The sequence below is a fragment of the Mytilus galloprovincialis genome, chromosome 6, assembly GCF_965363235.1.
Source record: "Mytilus galloprovincialis chromosome 6, xbMytGall1.hap1.1, whole genome shotgun sequence".
Taxonomy (NCBI): Eukaryota; Metazoa; Mollusca; class Bivalvia; order Mytilida; family Mytilidae; genus Mytilus; species Mytilus galloprovincialis.
Window position 1 is genome coordinate 53,760,190 of NC_134843.1, and position 26,322 is coordinate 53,786,511.

At 33.4% G+C, this 26,322-nt stretch overlaps 1 protein-coding gene and 1 long non-coding RNA gene across 3 annotated transcripts; both read right to left on the reverse strand.

The window, feature by feature from the left end:
* Positions 1–3,098: 3,098 nt before the first annotated feature.
* LOC143079885 (beta-1,3-galactosyltransferase brn-like) lies at positions 3,099–9,222 on the reverse strand. 2 transcript variants are annotated; one of them, XM_076255510.1, is made up of 2 exons: positions 9,097–9,222; positions 3,099–4,313 (listed from the first exon to the last, which is right to left on the reverse strand). In XM_076255510.1, exon 2 carries the CDS (start codon positions 4,283–4,285, stop codon positions 3,266–3,268), a length of 1,020 nt encoding a protein of 339 aa, XP_076111625.1. In that variant the 5' UTR covers positions 4,286–4,313; positions 9,097–9,222; the 3' UTR covers positions 3,099–3,265. The 2 variants fall into 2 exon arrangements, with proteins under 2 accessions (XP_076111625.1, XP_076111624.1); XM_076255509.1 differs by having other exon boundaries at positions 8,989–9,166.
* A 12,799-nt stretch (positions 9,223–22,021) lies between these two features.
* On the reverse strand, positions 22,022–23,608 carry LOC143079893 (uncharacterized). The gene is made up of 2 exons (XR_012979528.1): positions 23,500–23,608; positions 22,022–22,730 (listed from the first exon to the last, which is right to left on the reverse strand). It is a non-coding gene; the product is annotated as an uncharacterized LOC143079893 (long non-coding RNA).
* Positions 23,609–26,322: the final 2,714 nt, after the last annotated feature.

Below are 26,322 nucleotides of genomic sequence, written 5' to 3' on the forward strand. Positions count from 1 at the left end.
TTTTGGTCGAGGTAGTTTTTGATGAAATTGATGTCTCGTCAACTTGAAACTTAGTACACATTAGCCTTATGATATAATCTTTCTAATAGTAGGGCCAAATTATATTTTCTACCCCATTTTCACGGTCCACTGAACATAGCAAATGATAGTGCGGATGGGGCATCCGTGTACTATGGACACATTCTTGTTTGTATATGAATGTTATAGTTATTGACCAAGCAAGTCAGTATATACGATATTCCGCAATCCTCAGCTTATTGAGTATACATTAATTGCCTTTCTTTCCCTAAGTAGTTAATAAGGATTGGAGTCGATCGCCTTTGCTTCGAGCGGGGTTCATCGAATTTACAATCTCGGTGTTGACATCCATCACTGTAGATATACTTCTTAGATCGATCGGCCAACCAGGAAATTAGTTTAACTGATAGGAAAAATATGTGGATTGATTGCTGATGAGATAATTCCCTACCAGAGAAGTGAACAACTATAATTATAGGTCGCCGTACGGCCCTTAAAAATATGAGCAAAATCGATACCTCACAGTAATATGATATACAGCAATAAACCACAGCCAACGAGTTACAGGTTCATAACTTGGGACAGTAACATGCAGAATGTGGCGAAGTTAAACCCTTTCCTAACCTGGAACAGTGATGAAACAGCACAACACATACATATGTACACTATTTTACGAAAATTTTTGTTAATTCATTTTAGATCAAAAACTAATCAATATTCTATTAACTGATATTAATGTTATACAAGTGTGATGCAAGTAATATTTGAATTTCCTCTTTGGTTTCTGGACGAGTGGTGTAAATATGTATGACATTTGTTGTTGAGTTGCTGTCTCATTGAAATGTGCTCAAAACAGGTTTTATTGTGACATTTGTGTAGACTCCCATTCAACGATTCGATATCCGATAGTAATCAATAACAAGAACGTGTATAGATTAGGAGGCACGTTTGCTTTGTACATTAGTTATATCAAAAAGTGATTATATATATTACACATGGAAAAAAGTATTGCAACACCTTGATTTTTTAAAATTCGAAAAATCAGTCTCTTATTTTGGATGGATTATGATAAAATATTTGTAAAATAATATTGAAACGTAGTTAATGATGACATTGGCATTAAAACAAACAAAAAATTAATGAAAAAAAAAAGTTTTATCTAACCAAAATTTTTATAACAAAATGAAGTGTTTTTGGTACAAAAAAATGCATTTTACAACTTTTACTGTAGTCGAACTTTGATCGTTATACGCCAAAGAATTAGTACTTCGTGCGCAGCTAGCTCCATTCAAACGGATAACCGCATCTTAACGTCTTCTGATTCCTGCCATAAGTCGACTAATTTGTTGCTAAGGTAGCAGCAACCATTCTTGACGAAGGGTATTGTTTATTTCATGACGTGTTTGAACTGGGATGTCCTTTCGTGCACTTTACGCCCAATAGTGTACCATATTTGCTCGATATGGTTCAAATTCGGACTACGATTGAGCCAAGGAAGATAAACCGAATTCCATTGGAACAATGGATCTTCCTCCACGACACTAATTTCGAACTTTGGCGAGCTCTGCACTATATTGGATACGCGAATCTGTGTGTCTGTTCGTAGGCAAAGGTCCCCGAAATGGTATTATCGCACGATAACCAGTAGCGATGAGCCAATCTCGAACAGTTCTTGTTTAAAGGCTCCTGTATGGTCATCACTCTCTTTTTATGATTGTATTGTTTGCAATGGGTTTCCTTCTGGCCAACCTTCATTATGCTTGATTTTCACTAGCAGAGGTTATAGGGGGTCTTCTTGACCTCGGAAGGTCTTTAACATCGTTTCCTGACTGATTTTTATTCTCAAAACGACTTATAATGGAATGGTGATGACCAACAATACGTGCAATTGTGACAGCGACATACCTGCTTCCCTCATGCTGATTATCTGCCATATTGCTGCAGTTATGAGTTGTGGATGACAAATTACAAGGTCTCATTCACATAAATTTATAAACTTGGTTATTTTAAGTGTTGAAAACAATGAGGATACAAACAGCTGTTTTAGTGTTTACGGGTACAGTAGCTGCATGTGCAGATAAGAACTGATAGAGTCGATATTTATTGATTAAACTCAGGTGATATTTAAATAATGTTTAATTAGTTCTATTTCAACAAATTATTTAACAAAAAAATTAAAAGTGTTTTTTTTAATTTGAATTTCAATTTGGTGTTGCAATACTTTTTTCCATGTGTATATATGCAAAGAATAAAAAGAAGAAAAAACAGTAATAAGTTAAAATAACCAACGAATTTACGTACTTTTTAGAAAATTAATGATGTCCAAATTAGGCATCATCATCATCATAATAATTAATGGAACAAAATCATTTAAAGATACTGTACTTTTTTTTCATTTATCAAACTGATAAACAAATAACTACAGAGAAGAAAGGTCCATACTTTGTATAGTACTATTGGGATGAAAAAAAAACGAATTGATGTTTTTAATATAAAAAAAATGTGTGGACTTTAACCGTGCTTTTTTGTGGATTTAGCGGAACTTGTTATTGTGGACTTTAACGGCGTTTTCTTGAAGACTTTAGCGGAGGTCATTTTGTGGACTTTAGCGGAAAGTTTGTGGACTTTAGCGGCGTTGTGGACTTTAGCGGAAAATTGTTGTAGACTTTAGCGTTGTTGTTGACTTTAGAGGTTTTGTGGACTTTAACGGTGCCACACATCCTCATTATTCTGTGTAGCAATAACTACTTACACCATTCGGCGACGTAAGGATACTTTGTTAGTACTTGACATGTATATACGTTGAATTAAGTTTAGAGTAAATAGATATAGGTTCAATGAGACAACTCTCCATCCAAGTAACAATTCATAAATGTAAACCATTTTAGGTCAAGGTATGGCCTTCAACACGGAGCCTTGGCTCACACCGAATATATATATATATATACATGTTTGTTTGTAAAAAATTGTCATTCGACAACCCAACAGCTCTATATAACAATATTAGAAATAGAATGACATGTTAACGTTAGAACGAAGGTAAGAAAGAAATAGATTCTGTAATTACGGAATAACACAAATTCTCTGCCGACATTTAATATTCATATTTCTTTAAAAAGGAGCACCATAAAAACTAACTCTTTTATTAAAATTATCTTAATGTGAGTATTCTTTTTCTGTGGACTAGACTAGAAATAATTTAAAATTAACAACACTAGCAGAATACAATATATGATAAATTGAGAATCTATTTCCGGATTTTACTTTTGATCATTTCCCAATCGTGAATTAAAGCACTAGATGATGCAACACCATGAGTAGAGTACAACACTCCTATATTATTAGGTTTGTAGTCTGGAGAGAATCGACCCTCCATTTGAACTTTTATACCTAAGGTGGCTGCAACTATTCCTATATACACATCGTCTATAAATATAGGTTTAATGTATGGAAATGCTTCTTTCATTTTTGTTGCTACATCCATAGAAATCATCATAGAACCGCCACCTACATATTTAGGCCAATATACGCATGGATAGTCTTTGTATGGAACATACCATTTTGAAAGATTTGTTCGTTTCGGAAAAGCCTTTTCCCACATGTATCCAGCATAAAGACCTAACCCCTTACTGTTTTTCTGGTGGGATTTGATGTAAGTCAAAAGTTTCGGAATGTTGACTATGTAATCGTCGTCCACAAAAAATGTGTATTGAGATTCCTTGCAATTATCCACGGCCCAATTAAATCCCATGATTGTCTTTACGGTATTATTTCTGTAGACGTCGAAAAAATCTTCCTGAATTATATCTTTGTATCGTTTGCTTTCAATTACAATGTACGATTTCATGAAATCTAAATATCCTAGAATGAAAACGAGTCTGACAGACGAAGGTAGATCCTTTCCCCACGTTGCACGAATAGCTTCACGATGTCCTATGTTTGAAACATAGGATTTGACAACTATTAAAAGAAATGGGTCGGACACAGCTCCGTTTAGTTTACAAATTTTTGTCGGGACTATTAAATACTGATATGGATGTGAATTGACGATTGCACTGTCATTATGATCTTGCCAAGAACTGAGATTCTTGATATATATTTGAAGTCCCTCTTCCGGTGAAAGGGTAGGTGTTGGCGTTACTAGTGTTGCATTGTGGTCCTTGGATGTTTCACTGTGCAGTCCAATACAAAAGGTTATCACTATGACTATAATAGCCGCGGTAAATTTAATAAGCCATTTGCATGCACATACGGTCGAATAACGCATATCAATCTAGACTTTCTGTTTGGTATTTCTGAAAATATAACAAATACTATTAATAATGTACTGCACAATGAATGACTTTGAAAAAACAGATTTTGAATATTGAAATAACATGAATATATCCCAAGTTAACAGTTTTATTTTTTAACATCGAACTTCAGATAAAACAACGTGATTTCACCAAGAAGACCCATAGGTAGCCTTTGGCTGTTTTCTTATCTTTAGTCGGGTTGTTATCTCTTTGACACATTCCCCATTTACATTCTTAATTTTAGTCACCATTTAGATTACTATACCTATGTGTGAATCAGACAAAATATAAAACGAATTATATAGAGTACAAAAAATACCGTATAACACACAGTTATCACAACAGAAAAATCTAGTAGGAATTTCGTATCTTATTTAAGTGGGTTAAACATAACTTTTCAATTTATACCTCCTAATAATTCCAATAGTTTTAATGTTGCAAAACATGTCATCAAATACATTTCTTAAATTAAAAGAATCACTTAGCATAGTTGAAAAGTGTATACTAGAGTTTGTAGAAGACGGTCGATAACCATTCACATTTCTATTAGTCGAGGGATTACTCCGGGTGCGGAATTTTCTCGCTGGGTTTGAGACCCATTGGTAGCCTTCGGCTGTTATCTGCTCTTTAGTCTGATTGTTGTCTCTTTGACATATTCACCATTTCCATTTTCAATTTTATCTTTCTTCTTATTACACTGCCAGCCATACACGTCGTTGCTAATTTACTGTGAACATGGGTCTTACACGCTTTTTAAATTCCATAAAAGAACAGAAAATATACCATACTATTATGGTGTAAAATTGTAAAAAATTAATTAATTTGAACTTGTACATTTAAAGGTAAAACTATAACATTTGTAAATCTATGTACTACTAGTTTGAACATGTACATATAAAGTTAAACAACTACAAAAACTGTAAATACAAATTTAGAACAAACTTCTTCCCTAATATCGTATAAACCAAAATCAACATTGAATGTTACCAATTATATATTATGTAGTAAAATTAAGAAGCAGAAATGAATTAAAAGAAAATTGTATAGTTCTATAAAGAATATTGAGTTGTTTTGTTATTGTACGGTATTGTACGAACTAATAAGACCCAATGGCATATTTATTGGAAGTTAGCATGATCAGGAACAGTTGTCCGAATGGCAATGTAATCACGTTTGCATCGATAAAAAAGCGAGTGACATGCAAAGGTCCTCATTTTAAAAAAAATTGTATCATTTGAGGGCCGATCAATTAATATAAATCGACCTATGTGACATTATGCGAACTACATGTATTAATAATTCGAACTTATAGTGCTTAAATTAACCATATCAAGTATTCATTTTTTTTATACAAATAAGGCCGTTAGTTTTCTCGTTTGAATTGTTTTACATTGTCATATCGGGGTCTTTTATAGCTGACTATATATGCGGTATGGGTTTTGCTCATTGTTGAAGGCCGTACGGGGACCTATAGTTGTTAATGTCTGTCATTTTGGTCTCTTGTGGATAGTTGTCTCATTGGCAATCATACCACATCTTCTTTTTTTATATATCAACTGTTAGAACCACTGTTGCATTTACATTTTGTACATGTATCACAGAGGTCATCATATATATTTAAATGGTAGATATAAATGTGTTTTTCTTCGTTAGAAGAAGACTGATATGGAAATAACATAAACTGTTTTTACTTGATAAATGAGAGTCGCATCGAATTCTTTTTTAGGAAGAGACATACTTATTTCCTTTGCATGATTTTTTTTTTAAAGTTTTAAGTTTGCAATTGTTTACATCGTATGAGTTGATCTGCTGGGATCTGCAAGTCAATTTACAAACAAGTAATCCATTTTTTTTACATCACATTTTTCAAATTCTTTCAAGATCTTTTATCATTCTTTTATCATTAAAATCACTGGACCATCGAACATATAATATTTGAGATGACATTTTTTCATCTCATTCAAACCTTGACAAACTCAAATCTTACAAACTTGTATGAATTTTAAGTAAAAAAAAATTTATACTCTTGATGGAAACAGAACAAACAAACAACATGAACAAGGGACCGATGTACGTGTAAACGTAGCGGAAATATAAAGCCGTACTTAACAAGCTCAAAGTGTACGTGTTGTCTTGGGGAAGCTTTTTAACATAAAATATTAAAATATATCAATAAATTATTTTTAATAACAAAAATTGGCATGCCTGATCGGATGTGTCTTGACCTTATTTTTATGATTTATTATATTAGTTTTTAAGTAGCTTTCAGAAATCATCAGCTTTCTAATTTGAATTGTTTTACATTTTTCATCTTTGGTCGTTTATACAGCTACAAATGTAGCTATGCCGTATGATTTGTGCTCATTTTTGGAGAGCAAACGGTGACCGATAGTTGCTTCCTTCTTCGGCAGTTGTTCTTTGGTGAAAATTGTCTCATTGACATTACTACTGCATCTTCTTATTTGTTAGCATTTACAAATGATAAACACATGATAAGATCTATAATCCCACTGACTGTTAGTCCCTATCCCGTCATGTAATCCCACTTACAGCTCGTCCTAATCCCATCCTGTAATTGCACTGACCGTTTGTCCCAATCCCATCCGACAGTTAAACCCATTCTACAGATGGAACTGTTGGATGTTAAAATACGCAGACACGTTCTGTTCAAATGAGGACACCACATCTGATGCCTCTTGTTAGGTAATCGGCTAACTATTTAATATGTTCGCAATGGCTTGTTGCAATGCAATTTCATGTTCAAAACAAATATACCCATTGTTTGTTTTTTTTACTTTTAGCTTACAAAATCGAGTTCTTGTGAACATCTCACCTTACGTTTTTGATTAAAAAATGTCCGGCTCGAATTAGAATCCACCTAGGCCTGTCCTTAGTAATTTTACTTAGCGTGTCATTTCATAGCGGGAAATAAATCTATACGCATTGCATTTTTATCTCCAAACACGAGACGTGGGTATCACAGGGTCTCGTTTAGATGATATGTGTTTTCAATACTATATATTATATTTTAAGTTTTCAGTAAAAAATAATTAAAATTACTATGCTTGACATATTCATCAGCATTTTTCATCTATCTTTTCACATTATAATAGTGTTAACATTCGAAAATACTGTTTGACTGTTTGCTTTAAGCAAAATACAATTTCTATGAAAATAATCTTTAAAAGGATTGATTGTTGTTTGTATGAAGTCAATTGTATTTCAAATATTCTTAGCGTGGGAAAAGACAGATTGCATAATACACCAAATACATCAAATAAGTGGATCAAGGATATTAAGTTTGGATTTTGATTAGTTACGTGACCCTCAAATAAATCTATATTTATTTTTTTTTATTTTTATTTTTTTGTGCTCAGAATTTTTCTGGATCTCTCCTAAAATTAAAGTTTAAATTTATAGTTTCGATTCCGACTATAGGCGTTACTCCGAATATATTCATTTTGCACAGTCAAGCAGACCCCCTCGGAATTGAACTGTTTCGCGGAAGGTACACAATGATATGGAAGTGTGTCTTTGTTTAAATTTGTAAAGCAAATCCTGGTAGTTAACTTCCTAGAAAGGTGGCCCACAAAAAAGAGAATACTTCTAGATGTTTACTTGTAGTAAATATATACATGTATATGTTTGATAGAAATGTTAGATATGGTCTTAAACATCTGAATTTAGTGATTTTTTTATTTGTCATGTAATTGCATTTCCGCTTACAATCCAAGTTTGAATGATAAAATCAAGTTTAATAGCTTTTTCCATTAAACACAAACAATGCCGTTGCGGAACATATTCTTTTTCCTTTTCACAAATTAAATTCCATTTCCATGTAATACATACAACGAGAAACATATTCACAATACTTCTTTGTTTTTATAATACTACACATTTATTCCTCATATACACATACATGTATACCATGACACAGCATAAGATTATTGTAATAGACGTGTTAGATATCTCGTGATGCTGCATACGAAAACGAATCAACCATCTATGTTTTGATTTAATGGTTTCAGCCAGGGCCACTTCAGGGTGGTAAGGGGGATACAGACATGTCAACGTAAAAGAATGAAAACCAATATTTAATAAAATGACAGGAATGTTGCTTGCATTATTTTTCTCAGTCTCTAACTGTTGACGGTTGATAAAAAATTCTTTTACTTGACATATATGCAGCATCAATTGACGGACCTGTATATGCTGACAACTATGTCATATTCAGGCTGTTTGTGTTGATTGGTTTCGGTCTTAATGACAAATTTTCTGAATTTACATTAACATCCCCCCTTTGATTTTTATAGAACTTTTAAATTAGTAATATATTTATAGCAATCTGCAATTATAATACAAGTTAATACAAAAACAAACAGATACATTCAAAAAGCAACATGAAATTTTTTTTTTTGATCAATATACAATAACTAAGTGGATACTTGTGATGAAATCAGATACAATGTACAATAAGTTGAAGGTGCGGAAAATGTCAATAGTTTTACATGAATGTTCTGTTTTGAGATCCATATACACATATGTTTGATACATCCCGTTTTAGTCGATACCTTCAATTTTAAAAGTTAAGTTAAAATTACCACGTGTATCAAACAAACATCGACAAAGTACGTTTCACTGATAAACAATCGGGAAAATATGAATGTCCACTTACCTTCTAAAGAAGAATTATATAATCTGATGTATGACACACAGGTGAACGATCATGAAGTTAAGATATGCTATCTAATTGCAAAATTGAACCAATTTATCAGCTGATTACCTGAATCAGAACGTCACATATATTTTTATGATTGAGTTTCCTGGTTTGTGTATATACAAGTGCACTCCTCGGGATGTCAAGTGATGATGATAATATAAGGATTTATTTACATTTATGGGGTTTATTTTAATATCCATAAATAAACCGGAACAGGTGTTTACTTTTCCCGCGTGCCATAATTAAGATAATGGGCATGTTTCATATTTGCTTAAGGAAGGAAGCAAACAGAGACAAATGAATTGTTATCTTAAAAATAATCATTTCTTATTATTTATAATACATTTATATGATTTATGGCTATAAATAATCAAGTGTGTATAAATAGATATAATGTAAATATATAAATCATTAGCTGAATAAAATATAATACAATAGAATTTAATTAAATGAAAATTAAATTCATTTATTGAATTAACATATATACATGTATTGAGACTCGACAAATCGAGTCGTCCTTTACTCTTATTATGCTAATTTGAGCATGTGACAGCCGAGTAGTAAAAGTCCGTGCAATTTAACGGTCTCTTTTACCTTGAAAACTGAACGGAGAGGACGTTAAAAAATTAAGAGAAAGATTTTACATACACTATCAAGAAATGCCTAGAATTGGTCGACGAAGAAATGGGAATGGGCGTGTACGAGTGCCCGTTGTTGAAGCGCAACCACCAGAGAGACGACGCGGAAGGAGAAACCGTGCAGTTGCTGCACCAAGAAATCAAGATGTGGGGGCAATTGTTGGTGAAGTACAGGTACAAGCACCTCTTCCTCTACAAATCCAGGCTCCTCCTTTGCCAATTGAAAGACAACCTGCCTTGCAAGGTCCTGTAGCACCAGCAATGAACGTACAAGCGCCATTTGCGCAAGTTGAAATACCAGCTCCTGTGCCAATGCCTAATCAAAATGGTGAGATAAATAATGATCCTATGCTTATACCTAATCAATCAGAATGTGATGTTTACGTATCCCAAAATTTGAAAGAAAAAATTTGGAATAGAGAATTTATAGATTTGTCATTACTTCTTTATCAAAATTTTATTAGCCAAGTTGACAGACCTCAAAATGTTATAAGTTATGATAATGCAGCTGGTTCACTTGTAATTACATCAAACAAAAACAGCAAAGTTAAATCTATTCAAAACATTGAGTCATGGACTGATGCATTTATAAATTATATGAAAATATTTATTCAACGTTTTCCAAATTTAGCTAGTGAATTGACCACTTATATGTCAATCATTAGAGGTACACAAGTGTCTTTTGAGAAGATTTATTGTTATGACCAGCAATTTAGATTAAGAATGGCAAATAATCCTACAAGATCTTGGTCTTCCATTGATGGCATTTTATGGTACACCGTCATAGCTAATGGGGAACCGGAGGGTAATACAATTCAACAGACAAGTGTAGGTAATCGACCATGCTATGATTATAATTTCAAGGGAGCTTGTAATCGTAAAAATTGTTTTTACACCCATTTATGTATGAAATGCGGAATGGCCCACCCTTTCGCTGGCTGTCAACAAGTAAATAGCAACCAGGCATATGCTCGTTCTCAAAATGCAGCCCGAGGCACATATCAAAATAGAGGTGCTAGAAATTTTGCACCTAGAAGTCAAACAAATTTTCAAAGAGGAGCGAATTTGAATCAAGGATTTAGACCTCGAGGAAGCAGATTCCCTGCCATTCGAATGGTCGCACCACATACATTTAACAATTAAATTTTATATTTTTCAGAATCTGTAATTAATCCGTTGGACATATGGTGTCTTGGCTTTACTCCGATCAATATCACAGAATTAAATAAACTTCTTTTCAATTACCCAAATCAATATGATGCAATGATATTATGCAAGGGATTTTCTGAAGGTTTTAGGTTAAATTATTTTGGACCCCGATGTAGGATTGAATCAAAAAATTTACATTCAGTCATCCAAAATCCTGGGGTGGCATGGGAAAAAGTCATGAGTGAAGTAAAAAATGGTCGCATAGCTGGTCCTTTTTTGACTAGACCTATATCTAATCTAAGGTGTTCGCCTATAGGTGTAATTCCTAAGAAAACGGGTGGATTTAGATTGATTACGCACTTATCTTTTCCGCCGAATTTGAGTGTAAACGACTTTATTGATGAAAAATTTACTACAGTAAAGTATTCGTCTTTTGATAATGCTATTGATATGATTAAAAGATTGGGTTCAAATGTTGAAATTGGAAAAAAGGACATTAAATCCGCCTTCAGATTGTTAAAAATCTATCCGGGGGACTTTGATCTATTAGGGTTTAAACTTAATGAATATTATTTCATAGATAAATCATTGCCTATGGGGTACTCAGAATCAAATTGCTTATTCGAAAAATTTTCAACTTTTATTCAATGGGCTGTCATGACTGAGTCCAATTCAGATAATCTTGATCATTATTTGGATGATTTTTTATTTGCTGGTAAAAGCAATACTGAGGATTGTAAAAATTTGATGAATAGTTTTGATAGGGTATGTTGTCGTCTTGGAGTCCCAATTGCTCATGAAAAAACAGAAGGCCCAACAACAAAACTTAGTTATTTAGGTTTGCTTATAGACACAGAAAAAATGCTTATACAAATTCCGGAGGACAAAGTATTGGAGTTAAAGTCAAAAATTAAGTGGGTATTAGGTAGGAAAAAGATAACTTTAAGGGACCTACAATCTTTGTGTGGGTCATTAGCTTTTTGTGCAAAAGCTCTACCTGCAGGCAGAGCATTTAGCAGACGAATTTATTTGGCAAGTAGTCACGCAAAGAAACCACATCATTATGTCAGAATCACAGAAGGCATGTATCAAGACTTATTGGTATGGGAATTGTTTTTAGAAAAATTTAACGGTATTAGTTACATGCTCGACATTGATTGGACTTCAAATTCAGTTTTACAACTATTTACTGACAGCGCTGGTGGTTCAACAAAAGGGTGTGGCTGCTATTTCCAAGGTAAATGGGCTTTTCTTAAATGGCCTGTAGAGTGGTCTGGTACTGAAGTTCTCAGGGATATATCATATTTAGAAATGATACCTATTGCACTATCTGTTTACTTATGGGGTAATCTTTTTCAAAAAAAGAAAATTTTATTTAATTCGGATAATAATGCCGTAGTTGAAATTTTAAATAAGAAGACGTCAAAATCTATACGAATTATGAACCTTGTTAGACACATAGTATATTGGTCATTATTAGGCAACTTTCACATTAAGGCACAGTTCATTCCTGGTTATACAAATATAATTGCAGATTGTATTTCTCGTAAAAAATTTCAGAAATTCAAAAGTCTGGCTCTAACAGCAGATACACATCCAGCTACAATTCCGGAGGAATTTTGGAACATTTTAGACCAGAAATAGCAAAGTTATTGGACGCCTCGAATTCTCAGAATACATGGAAAACGTATAATAATGGACTGACTTCATTTGTTTCATTTAGATTAAAAGAAGGTTTAGGAAATACATGGCCACCCAGTATTTCGCATTTAGTTAACTATGTTGCTTATTTATCAAAATTAGGATATGCCCCTGCAACGGTTAAGGTGTACTTGTCAGGCTTAAGCTATTATTTACGAATAAATGAGCTCACTGATTTGACTTCATCGTTCATTATACAAAAAATGTTGAAAGGAATGGACAAATTATATGGCGAAGTGGATAGTCGCAAACCTATAACTGTAGAAATATTAGCTCGATTAATAAACTCGTTGCAATTTGTCTGCTCTTCAGTATATGAATGTACTTTATTTAGATCCATGTTTTCATTAGCATTTTTTGCATTTTTGAGAATCGGTGAAATTACAATTAATAGAAATACGCAACATGTCATTAACAATGACGATGTCAATGTTTCACATCATTCACAATCTGCATATATCACAATTCCCTTTTCGAAAACAGACCAAAAAGGTTTATCTACAACATTAACAGTTGAAAGTTTTAATCAAGTAGATATTTGCCCGGTGAGATTGTTATTAAACTTTATTTCAATCAGACACCAAAACAAGGGACCATTTTTTTGTCATTTTAACAAAACTGGTGTAACACGATATCAATTTTCTAGTGTACTATGCAAAACCATGAAAATTATTGATTGTAATCCAAATGAGTACAACACACATTCATTTCGAATAGGAGCAGCTACACATTTTGCTATGAACGGTCATACTGATGAAGAAATTATGACTTTAGGTCGTTGGAAATCTGCATCCTTTAAACGTTATATAAGAATTGAGCTAACCAAATAACTTATAATTTCAGCTTGTCTTAGTAATGAAATATGGATTATTGGTTCTTCAATAATATGCAGTGCTCGTGATCACTCAGAGAACAGACCTTCAGGTAGTAATTTAGGTCTTTTGAAAAATAATAATTGTTTTTTGCGATGGGCAGGCAAATCTGGTATGAAATGGGACGATGTTGTTGGCACAGTTAACAGCATCATTAATTTATGCAACAAAATTCCACATGCGTTGATATTGCATTGTGGTGGGAATGACATAGGAAATGTACCATGTGGTGCTCTGCTATATCATGTTAAATTCACAATAGCAATTCTGTCTCGCATGCTCCCAAATTGTTCTCTTATATGGTCAAGCATTCTTCCCAGGCGATCATGGCGTTACTCAAGTGATGACCATGCCATGGAAGTTACAAGAAAGAGAATAAATAGGGGAGTGAGATCTTATATACTCAAACATGGAGGATACGTTATCAAATATCCAGATTTTGACGATCGTCATCCAGCGCTATATTCTGACGATGGAGTACATTTATCTTTTATTGGAAATGATATTTTCTTGAATCAAATTCAGTCAGCACTAGAAACATTCATAAAGTATCCACATTGTGTTGTATTTCCCCACGATCATCTTTAATTTAAAATAAACAGTTCATAATCTAATGGATTAAATACATGTATTTTATGAAATTTGGTTGTTACATAAATGTTGAATTCGTAATATCTTTTATCATTTTGATTGTTTAAATCAGTTATAAGTTGCTCGTAGAATTGGAGATAACTGAATTGTCATGGGTAAATTTTGTGGCGGATTATCATTCTGTACTAAAGTCCGATTGATAATTTTGGCGAAATTTACTTCATTTTATGCAGACTATGGATAGCCCAGCTGCTAATTCTGAAATATTGCTGAATGGACTGCCCTTCAGTACACCAGCTTTGGATCGCCCAGCTGTGATACAATGATTAGTTCAATCGTCATCAACATTTTATTGATTGACAAATATTTTGGTTGTGTACTGTTGTTGTAACAGTTGTTGTTGTTTTATGAATGAATTTTGATTAAATGTTGCCATGACAATTCAATATCCAAACAAAATCAGAGTTTGTTATTTGTTGTACTGAAATACAAATCAAGGCATCAATGGCGTCTGTTCGTCAATTCTGTTAATTGGTAATTTACACCAAGTGGTATGTTTGATCCAATGATATATTCAATAATAGAATTTAATTAAATGAAAATTAAATTCATTTATTGAATTAACATATATACATGTATTGAGACTCGACAAATCGAGTCGTCCTTTACTCTTATTATGCTAATTTGAGCATGTGACAGCCGAGTAGTAAAAGTCCGTGCAATTTAACGGTCTCTTTTACCTTGAAAACTGAACGGAGAGGACGTTAAAAAATTAAGACCCTCCTCGCCCACCCTTAAGAATTGAACTTTGTTTGCTGCTGGCTCTATTTATTTTTCAGATGCTCCAGTCTTCAAACACAAATCCGTCATGGTAACATGCTGAAGCAGTCACACAACCGGAGCGAAATTTACTTCATTTTATGCAGACTATGGATAGCCCAGCTGCTAATTCTGAAATATTGCTGAATGGACCGCCCTTCAGTACACCAGCTTTGGATCGCCCAGCTGTGATACAATGATTAGTTCAATCGTCATCAACATTTTATTGATTGACAAATATTTTGGTTGTGTACTGTTGTTGTAACAGTTGTTGTTGTTTTATGAATGAATTTTGATTAAATGTTGCCATGACAATTCAATATCCAAACAAAATCAGAGTTTGTTATTTGTTGTACTGAAATACAAATCAAGGCATCAATGGCGTCTGTTCGTCAATTCTGTTAATTGGTAATTTACACCAAGTGGTATGTTTGATCCAATGATATATTCAATAACGAGCTGTTATCTCAATGTACGAAGTTTCAACGTTAATCACGATAGAAAAGCCCGTTTAAGGCCTGACAGACTTTTAATATATGATATAAATACTAGGTAAACGGAGTGTTTTTCAGAGTGTTTTAGGGAGAGACAAATGAAGAAAGACATTAAGCAAATAGCTACAAATAACTGTATTTGCAGTATATTTATTGAAGTATTATAGTATGTCATTATTTTAAACATGCACAAAAAATAAATGTAGTTGAAAAAGAGATACAAAATAGAAGGTGGACACCTTTTGCTTTATTTCTAGCAGTAGCTAGATTAAATTTTAAACAATATTTATTCTATGATTCCTATTTCTATCAATTGTTGATAATAAACGATTTTAGAGCAGCAAATTCAGAAGGGGAATAATCAATAGTATTAATGAACGCAGTGTACTGAATAATGAGTGTATAAAACGACGCGTCTTCCCTTCGGTACACCCAGTCTACAAAGGCCCTGTGAATTATTAGAAAAGAGAAGAAAGGCCCTTTATACATGTAGAATTGTTTGGGCTTGATACTCTAGACAATTGCACTTAAATTTGATAACGAAGTCGTTACAAAGTAATGTAATAAAAGAGGGACGAAAAATACCAGAGGGACAGTCAAACTCATAAATCGAAAATAAACTGACAACGCCATGGCTAAAAATGAAAAGGACAAGCAGACAAACAATAGTACATATGACACAACATAGAACACTAAAGAATAAACAACTCGAACACGAATCTCAGGTGCTCTGGAAGGGTAAGCAGATCCTGCTCCACATGTGGCACCCGTCGTGTTGCTTATGAGATAACAAATTCGGTAAATAGTCTAACTCGGTAGGTCACATTTATGAAAGGGAAGGGGATTGTAGTTACGACGTAAGGAACATATTCGATATCATTTGTGAAACGGTTATATCATAACGGTCAACCAACTGATGGCGTCCGTAAAATTTACGAAGAGATGATTTCAACTTTACCATTTGGAATTCTTGATTTAATAGCTTCCTTGTGAGAAACAACCCTCTATCAAGAAAATCATGATAGGAAATGCAAGCACAGGAATATCGTATCAATTGGGAGATATATATACACCGTATGCAGGTGCTGCTGGAATGTTGCTACTTAGACATAGAAAGTTCACAATTGGAAAGCTGAAATCATCTCTTTTGTCGTAAAGTTTTGTTTTCAATCGACCCTCATTGTCAATTTCTAGATTTAAGTCAACATATGAGGCCGACTTAACTGTATCTGTTGTATCCGTTATCTCTAGTTCAATGGGATAGATGCGTTCGACATAGTCACCAAATTTTGAATTATTTAGTGAAAGAACATCATCTATAATAACTTATAATGAACATTCTTTAGAGGAAGCTCATGACGAAAGCCAGATTTACATGACAGACTCAAAGAAGAACAACTAGCCTTTTGAAGTTGTGGATAGGAGTTTATAGAATAGTATACGAGAATAATGGGGAACCTTTACGGATAACAATTTATATTACACGCTGCATGCACTGTACATAGAAATATTTAACAGAAATAAAATCGTACAACAGCTGTTTGATAAATCAGGGAAGTAGTCAATATAATACTTCCATGAATTAATCTAGAATCGCCGAGAGAATCGCGCACTTTTATTTCCTCACCAGTAAATACAATATAATAATTTCATTGATTTTAACTTTCACAAAGTTAAAATAAGCTCCTTCGTGTGTTTTCCCAGATATTTACTTGCATTATGTACCGTTCAATAAATACGCATTATAAATGTTAATGTACATTGTAAGTCGAGCTAAACACAAATTTCAGTCTAGAATTTGACCGTGACTATCAAAAAAATGATTCGAACGCCAAATTCCCCAAAGAAAGATAAAAAAAAATACACGTAACTTTACGAGTACAGTGGTTTGTCTGGTACATGTCTGCATCACGTGATTTTTACCACGCAGAGATTACATTAAAATAAATATCTAATATGGAAAGTTAAACTACAATTCAAAACATAAAGTCCGAAGGCACATAAAAGAAAATGAAGTTTTTTTTTGGCAAAAGGTTCAGGGGTAATCCTCTCTATATGTCCGAAATATACACGAAATATTTGCCACTGCCCCTTTTCTGTTCTATGAATTCTCAACCTGAGTTTTCTATCTGTTACATGCAAAGAAATCCTCGCTAAAAATCCCGGTCGACCTCATACGGCAGATAAATTAATGACCTTCATGTACGTGTCGTTAAGAATACGGCAATATACCCAAATAAATGGTCAATATTTATCATCCATGTAATATGCTCTATGGGATATTTGCAGAATTTCAATGGAGGCAATTTCTTGGCATGACAAAACAATAATTTCATCAATTCGACAGTATAACTTATACTAAATAAAACTAGTCGTAAGAGGCCCCTAGGTCACTCACTTGATTCAATTTCGGCTTTGGAAATAATGTAAAAAAATAGGTTAAAATCATAACAAATACTCTAATAATGATTGAGGCTAAAAAAATGGTTTGATATTGGACTCGTAATTTTATAAGAGCAGAAGACTTTTGTCAAGTTAACAGACATTTCCAATTAATTCATTGAAATCTAGATAATGACTTTATAAGGGCAATGACAAGTCAGCTATAAATTAAACACACTTGGTCAGCACTTTAAAAGAAACATTCATTCCTTGTTTGGTTTCAATCCATTAAACGTTTTTTCTAGAGGAAGACATTTGTATGTATTTTACATAGGGTCCTATGTAAAACTAAGTCCCTCTCTGATGGCCAACTGGGATGACATAGCGGCTTCAAAGTAACAACACTTGGTCAGCACCTCATACGGAACATCATGCCATGTTTGGTTTCATTCCATTCATTGGTTCTCTTAAAGAAAACAAAAGTATGTTCTGTCCATTGCGTCCTATTTTAAACGCAGACCCCCGCTGGCGGCCATCTTGGATAATGGATCAGCTGCAAAGTAACAACACTTGGTCAGCACCTCATAAGAAACATTCATGCCATGTTTGGTTTCCTTCCATTCATTTGTTCTTTTAAAAAAAAAGAAATTTGTATGTTTTGTCCATAGGATCCCCATGGACGGTCGTCAAGTGATGAGAAAAGCTCATTTAGCCCTTCGGCCCAGTGATATAAAGATGGGCATGTGTGGTAGTCCAGGATATATGCGAAGTAACAATATTTTATTATTGATAAGTTTCATCATAATATACTGATTGCATTTATTCTCTTATCTCCCTTAGAACTTCAAGAAAACATATTTAAGATAAAAAGTATATTTGATGAGTGTTTTAGATTTTCAAGTGGATGAATGTTTTCAGGTATCTATTACGGGGTGAATAGAAAAATATTTAGATGAGATATTTTAATCCTTTTCAATAACCCATTACGATAGGTAGAGGTATTTCCATAACAGTATAGGCAACTGCAAAACTTATGTTGGTAATACTACTGAATGATTTACCTTTAACTTGCTTTTCAATGGCTATCGTTTGCAATGACAGTTCGTCAGAGGCCTTCAAGTGGGGATTAAAAAACAATAAAAGAGTAAAGTTCATGCTTGTGCACGAGATGAAAAAAAGATTTTACAAATATTCAACATTTAAATCAACACAAAAGGTTTAGTCCTCTACTAGTTATTCGTATTATTTGATTTATGCGTTTAGAACATCCATAACAAGTATGATTTGATAATTCAGCGTTACAGAGGAACGCTCACGTTAATAAATGGTCTCGTCAACACTGTTATGAAAACGATTCCAAATCCTTCAAAATTTTAGGCAACTCTATCATTGTACCCGTTTAGTGGAAATCACATTGTATATAATTGTTAAAGAGAGAAGGTTGATAAGTCGACAATGCCATGAAAAAAACACGAAAGCAACCAAAAGAAAATAACAGTTTACAAAACGTTTTGCAACGGTCTGGTTGCTCTTTTAAGTACAAACCCGGTAATAAGTCTAATTCCGCAGGTCATTTAAAGATTTGACTTTTTTTTGTATGTTGCTCACGCAATTTTTTAAATAAAAAGGTAAGACTTCTATTCTTCCTTGTCTGCTTGCCTCTAATCATCAATGAGTGATACAGGCTGCTTGGATTGATAAGTGTGAAAGGCAGAGAATCGCCTACGTTGTAGCATTCAAACCTGCTCGCCTCGAGTGCAGAAGTTCGTACTAAGTTTGATTCATTGCCGCGTCTAAATGTGTCTTCTTTAATTTGGAATAAAGTGTCCAGGTAGGGAGATGTGTCCTCTTGTGGGCTTTTGACTTTAAGCACCAACACGTTTAAGATCCGGTTAGTATAGGTATTACATAAAGGGTAATTTTAATATTCATATCAAATTAATATGTTACTGTTGTGAAATGAATGTAATATAAGCCACTTGATGTTAGACTACATTTGTACAATCGATGTTCATAATCATTATTTTCAATTTAAAATTAAAAAAATTTTTTTTTAAAATTATGCACATTAGTAATTTTTCGATAAACTACATGTACAAGTATGTAAGTATAAAATTGAGAATGGAAATGGGGAATGTGCCAAAGAGACAACAACCCGACCATAGAGCAGACAACAGCAGAAGGTCACCAACAGGTTTATATAATAATGAAATCTATTTCGGCAAAATAACAACATTATCATTATTAATATAAAAATTATATACGTCTTTACTTATTAAATGATCGTGAAATAGAAATGGGCTTTTTTCGTTGTTGAAGGCCGTAAGGTGACCTATAGTTGTTAAATTCTGTGTCATTTGGTCTCTTGTGGAGAATTGACTTTTAACAATCATACCACATCTTCTTTTTTTCAAATTAAAGTTTTAACTTGCCTTGCAACAAACCATTGCAGACCTATCAAATAGTTAAGCCAATTTCCAAACACGAGGCATCAAATGTGATGTCCTCATTTGGACCGAACGAGTCAGCGTATTTATACATCCAACAGCTCCATCTGAAGAATGGGTTAAACGGTCGGGTTGGATTGGGACGAATAGTCAGTGCGATTACAGGATTGGATTGGGACCAATATTCAGTTCGATTACAGAATTGGATTGGGACGAATAGTTAGTGCGATTACAGGATTGATTGGGACGAATAGTCAGTGCGATTACAGGATTGGATTGGGACGAATAGTCAGTGCGATTACAGGATTGGATTGGGACTAACAGTCTGTGGAATCATAGATCTTATCATGTGTTTATCATTTTTAAATGCAAAAAGATGCAGTATGATTGTCAATGATACAACTATCCACAAAAGACCAAAATGCCGTAGAAATGAAAAATTATATGGCATCGTTGCTCACCAAATATGAGCAAAAAGCATACTGCATATCTAGCTGTATAAAAGATCAAAAATGACAAATGTAAAAGAATTCAAATTATAAAGCTGATGGTTTCTGAAAGCTACTTCAAAACTAATAAAAAATCCTAAACATAAAATCAAGACACATCTAATCAGGAATGCCATTTTTTTGTTATTAAAATGTTCTTTTTTGAAGCACAGGCACTTGCCTCAGAAAAAAATCCCATATATACCTTAATATACTGTTATATTAAAGTATATATAGGAAATTTTTTTCTGAGACAAGTGCCTGTGTTTTAAAGGACTAAATAACTGATGTAATTTTTTTAAATTACATTTTAAATGATACGATTAATTGTTGCAATTAGTCGAAAACCGGCTGTTTGTTTCAAAGAGAAACTTAACCTCCTAATTGTGGGCCATATTTCTCATCGAGTATTAAGTGGCCCACATAATTTTCTTTAGTTACATAGAAACTTTCTCTTTTAATTAAAATAAAATTTCGAAAACAATAGAAAGAAAAACTTGGATTTTTTGAAAGATCACAACTTGCAAGTGTAAGGTTTGGCTAGCTATAAATCAGGTTTAATCCACTATGTTCTACAAAGGAAATGTCTGTAACGAACCGGGTCAGCAATGTGACAGTAGTTTTCCATTCGTTTGATGCGTTTAGGCTTTTGATTTTGCCATTTGATAAGGGACTTTACGTTGTGATTTCTCCTTGGAGTTCGAACAGTCTCCGGGACAAGTTTGCAATTCCGCTGAGTGCAAAAGTTGTCACCTTAATTTTTGGAGTTAAGTTAAAATGAAGTTGATAACTTGGTTGGCATTGGTTCCCTGATATTTGTCCTAAAATTTTTTGGCTCTAGCACCACTGTTGAAAAAGTTATGCCCCTTTTTGCAACAATTTCCTCAGAGGAAAAGTAGTTTTCCTCAAGGGAAATCAAATTTCCCTAAAGGAAAAAGATTTTTCCTCAAGGGAAATTGTTTTTTCCTCGAGGGAAAAAGATTTCCCTTAGGGAATTTGCTGCATAAACATTTCCTTTGAGGAAATTCTATTTCCTTAGAGGAAATTCTATTTCCTTGGAGGAAATTCTTTTTCCTTTGAGGAAATTTGTGGCTTTAAATTTTCCTTGGAGGAAATTCTATTTCCTTTGAGGAAATTCTATTTCCTTTGAGGAAATTTGCAGCTTCAAATTTTCCTTGGAGGAAAAACTTTTTCCTGTGAGGAAATTGTTGACAAACACTTTTCCTTGAGGGAAATTTCAAGACATTAAATTTCCTCTAAGGAAATCATTGTTCTTCAAATTTCCTCTAAGGAAATTTCTGAACATCAAAATTCCCTTAAGGAAATGTTTTTCCCTATTTTTTCCTCTATGGAAAATTCATGACAGAATAAATATAATTTTTCCTAGACTGAATTATTGATACAAAAGATAATTAAAACTTTAATACAAATTTTCATGGTGAGTATTTAACATACAAAAACAAAAGGCTGACTGTTTAGCATGTTTAAGACAATACAATAATAAGCAAAACGCTATGAATATCATACCACTTGTGATGTTATTAATATTGTGCTCATATTTGCATATTAAATAAAATAAACACTTTTCATGTTAAATTAACTTGTCTTCTGTTTCAGCTGCTGTGTACAATTATTCGACCCCCTACATACACAATGACATAACAGTTCAGTGCATAAATAATTCCATCCACAAGACATCTTCCTTCAATTGGTTGAATAAATTTTGGCAACTTGTTCTTCAAACATCTTCTCTGTATATTTGATATGATGGAGCCATGTACATGAATGGATAAGGCAGTTGTTTATTTCGACAACAAAGATGACAAAGATACTATTTTTTTCTTAATTTCTCCATAATCCATCAGTGAATATGTAGATTGTTACATTTTACACAATTCCGTCAATTGTCTTCTTGTGCATCTTTGATAGTACTCTAATTTGTTAATAGCAATTTTGTAGAATTTTTTCTATTTCTTTTTCCAGAAAAACACACAGTTCATTTCACATTATTTAATACAATTAGCACATTACGTAGAAAAGTATTAACAATTAAGTTTCCTCTTCAGTATAGACCCTGCAGGACCTGTTGATGATCATAAAAACCAAGATATCTGACCTATAAATAAAAAAAATTAAAAAAAATGTTTAAATGGACAAAAAAACAGCAATATAAATAAGCTTATTTTATCATGTTTAATGAACATTTTGAGAAACTTTCATTTGATATTCGTACTTATTTCAGTGCTTTGTGTCCAAATTTAATATTCGTTGTTTAGTGCCTTGCAGTGATATTTAAAGTTGAGCCACTTGCAATAGTTGTTATAGAATGTTCATATGTTGTGTTATTTGAACCACTGTCAAATATTATGGTAAGGTTGAGTGCTCACAGACATGATTTTTTTTTGTTTGTTATTGACTTTGAACATGTTGAACTAAATTGGATTGTTTAAATCTTTTCATATTGGGATCTTTATTGGCTGACCTATAAAGGAAGTGTTTTCTCATTATTGACGGCCGGCCCGTCATTGGCCTTTAATTTCTTGCATCCACTTTATTGAACTCTGGTGGATAAGTCTCGTTTACCATGTATACCACATCTTCTTATTTTTATATAAGTCATCATTCAAAGGCAAATACTTTTATTTCTGTAATTCAGAAATTATCGAGAGGTTTTTAGTAATGCGAATAATGTGACTGGTGAGTATTGCAAATATAAGAACTCATGTTTTGATAACAGAAACATATATATATATACATGATATACATGATATATAGATCTTTATGCAGATTTTTTTTGTAATCACAATAAGTTTCATTCGTCAAAAATCACAATAATAAATGCAAGCAATAATTTCTGAATTTACAGTATATAGAAGTGGTCTTACCGTTTAGGCCTTGTTGTATTCTGTTTATCTTGTTTTGCCACTCATTTTTATTGTAACTGTTTATATTTTTCATTATTTTTCTATATTTCTTGTCCATGTTGTCCTTAACCATGCAAGTACAAAGGTTGGAGAGAAGTTAAAAAATAATATACATAAAAATAAAAAATGCATTAAAAATGCATAAAATTCAAAATTCAAAATTTCGGATGAGATAACATATAAAAGAAGATATACATAGCCATTTTAACTAATTGATTTATTAATCTTTGAAGAAAGAAAAATATATTTTAGATAACTATTTCCTTTATATTCAATGGAACAAGAAGCGAATTTGTCAGCAAACTAGAGTAACTATATTAAGAAATGGCGTGACGTCGTTACAGGTCTTCTTCTGACCGGCATTAAAACCTTAGTAGAAGGATAGTGGTCTGGAACGTCCATTGGGCTGTGCTCAGCCACGTACGAATGGGGATCCTTGCAACACCCCTTCGAGTGGACTGTTTTAGCCGTGTGTAGAAATACCGCAAAGGACTTCTTAGTACACTAGGAAGTAAGTTTTTGCACTAAGGACATTAAAACGATGTTATAAGACCCCAAAGAACATGGATGTTAGAGGATATGAGTAAATACCTCACATTTATAAAGTTTGGTGTCAATCAAAAGATGTTAAATAACTATTTAATCTGCGCGTGCCACTCGGCACGTGACCAACGGCTTATTGCAAATTCGGAATTTCCCAATCATCATGTTCAATCAACCTTACCCAAACAACTATGTTTTAAGGTGTACATAGTTGCTAAAACTATACCCTTTGGGTAGTGCTCCACAATTAATGGAGGAATATACAAGAAACTGAACTTGATCGTTACTAATTGATTAATTAATGGTGGTTGTTGAATAAACTAACGGTTTAGCGTGGTATAATTTCAAGTTGGTGAAAAAGAGAATACAAATCATAACTGTCGTCTATGAAAGATAACTTTATTACTGATGTCAAGCAAGGACGTATGTTAGTTATAGGTCGGTATGTCAAGGTCCTTAATTAGTGCACTGTTTTGTTCTTAGTGCACTAAGGAGGTCCTTTGTGGTATTTCTACGGAACCCGGCTGTATTAATAGCCTGGTATATATAATGCCAATTTTCTGTCCATTCCTTTTCAGTGGCAGTCGAAAATATTCCGACCGTATTACGGGCGGTCTCAATTACAAGACCTACATTGTACCTATCGTATTTATTGTTAATTTTGTTAATTTGTTTTCTTCCTGAACATACATATATACACTATTTTTTTTTAGTACTGTTTAGGCGCACCCGACATTAATCAGTATTTAATAACAATAGGGAATGATCGAGTATCTCCAACATTCACTTGTCTCTTGAAGGATCAATTTTAAATTTCTGCCATCCGCACCAAACATGTATATTTACGATGTAATTTGTTAAATGTGGGAGTTTGGCAATATACAATCAAAGTAAGCAATATACAACAGGCAGAAGATCTGTATTTGTAAATTGGTATTTTGATATCACCTGATTAGGAAGTGTCTCTCTGAAATTTTCTGAAAAACTTACACACACATAATCTGCCTTTTTTTCGTATGGTTATGAGATCTATAGGAATATAGAGAAACAATATAGGCCTAATTACATGCAAGTCTTTACAAATTACACACACATAATCTGCCTTTTTTTCGTATGGTTATGAGATCTATAGGAATATAGAGAAACAATATAGGCCTAATTACATGCAAGTCTTTACAAATTATATATTTTGGTATGCTATAGTTGATTTTTTTTTATAGACTACTAGTCATTTGGTAGGAATTTTTTTTACATGCGGATTGACTTGCCGAGAGTGATATATGATGTATCTTTTGTGCTGCATTTAACAATTATTTACAACCATGCTGCATGATACACATTCATCAATAAACCGCATCTAAATAAAGCTTTCTTGTTAAAAAAATAAGGAGATGTAAATAACAATGAATAATTAAATGATTCGTAATGAGACAACTATCGACCAGAATTTAAAATATCTGATATATAAGAATTGTGACTTTCTTACTTTCTTTATTCAGAGTGATCGTAAATTAATCCGATAAGCTGGAGGAGGGATGGGGCTTTATATTAAAAGAAAAGAAAATAGCACTAGCTTTTTGTGATAAATATCATAGGCGGATCCAGGGGGGGGGGGGGCCTGGGGGGCCCGGGCCCCCCCCTTTCGTGGGAAAAATTTGGTTGATTATATAGGTATTCATTGAAGCATGACTGGAGCGGGCCCCCCTTAGGTCAGTCAGCGGGCCCCCCCTTAGGAAAAGTTCTGGATCCGCCACTGAATATATATAATACATTCACAGTAACAGACATAGATCATACGAGAAAATAAGCTCTTCAAAGCTCTGTCAGATCCCGGCACTTTTAACTGTTTCTTGACGCGTGCAAAAAAAAAAATGCAGTACCGGGTTACAGGTGCTCATTGACAAATTATCATCTTTCGATTAAATGATCTTTTAAAAATCTATATGGTCGTAAATTTTAAAGCAGAGACATATATACTGGTGTATATATGTCTCTGTTTAAAGTTATAAAATCTAAATGTTAAGTGATCTAAAGTCATACATGTGTATTTGGCTACTGACTGCATAGTAAACTATTTATGTACCTATAAAGGGGGGGGGGGGGGACGCGGGATTGTCGAGGCGGATAAGCGTGACACATGAAAGTCAAATTATTTTGCCGTGAAAACGGGAAAGGAAGTTTAGCGGGACACGGGAAATTACAAAAATATCAGAATTGCTTATTTTCATAGTGTAAGCGGGA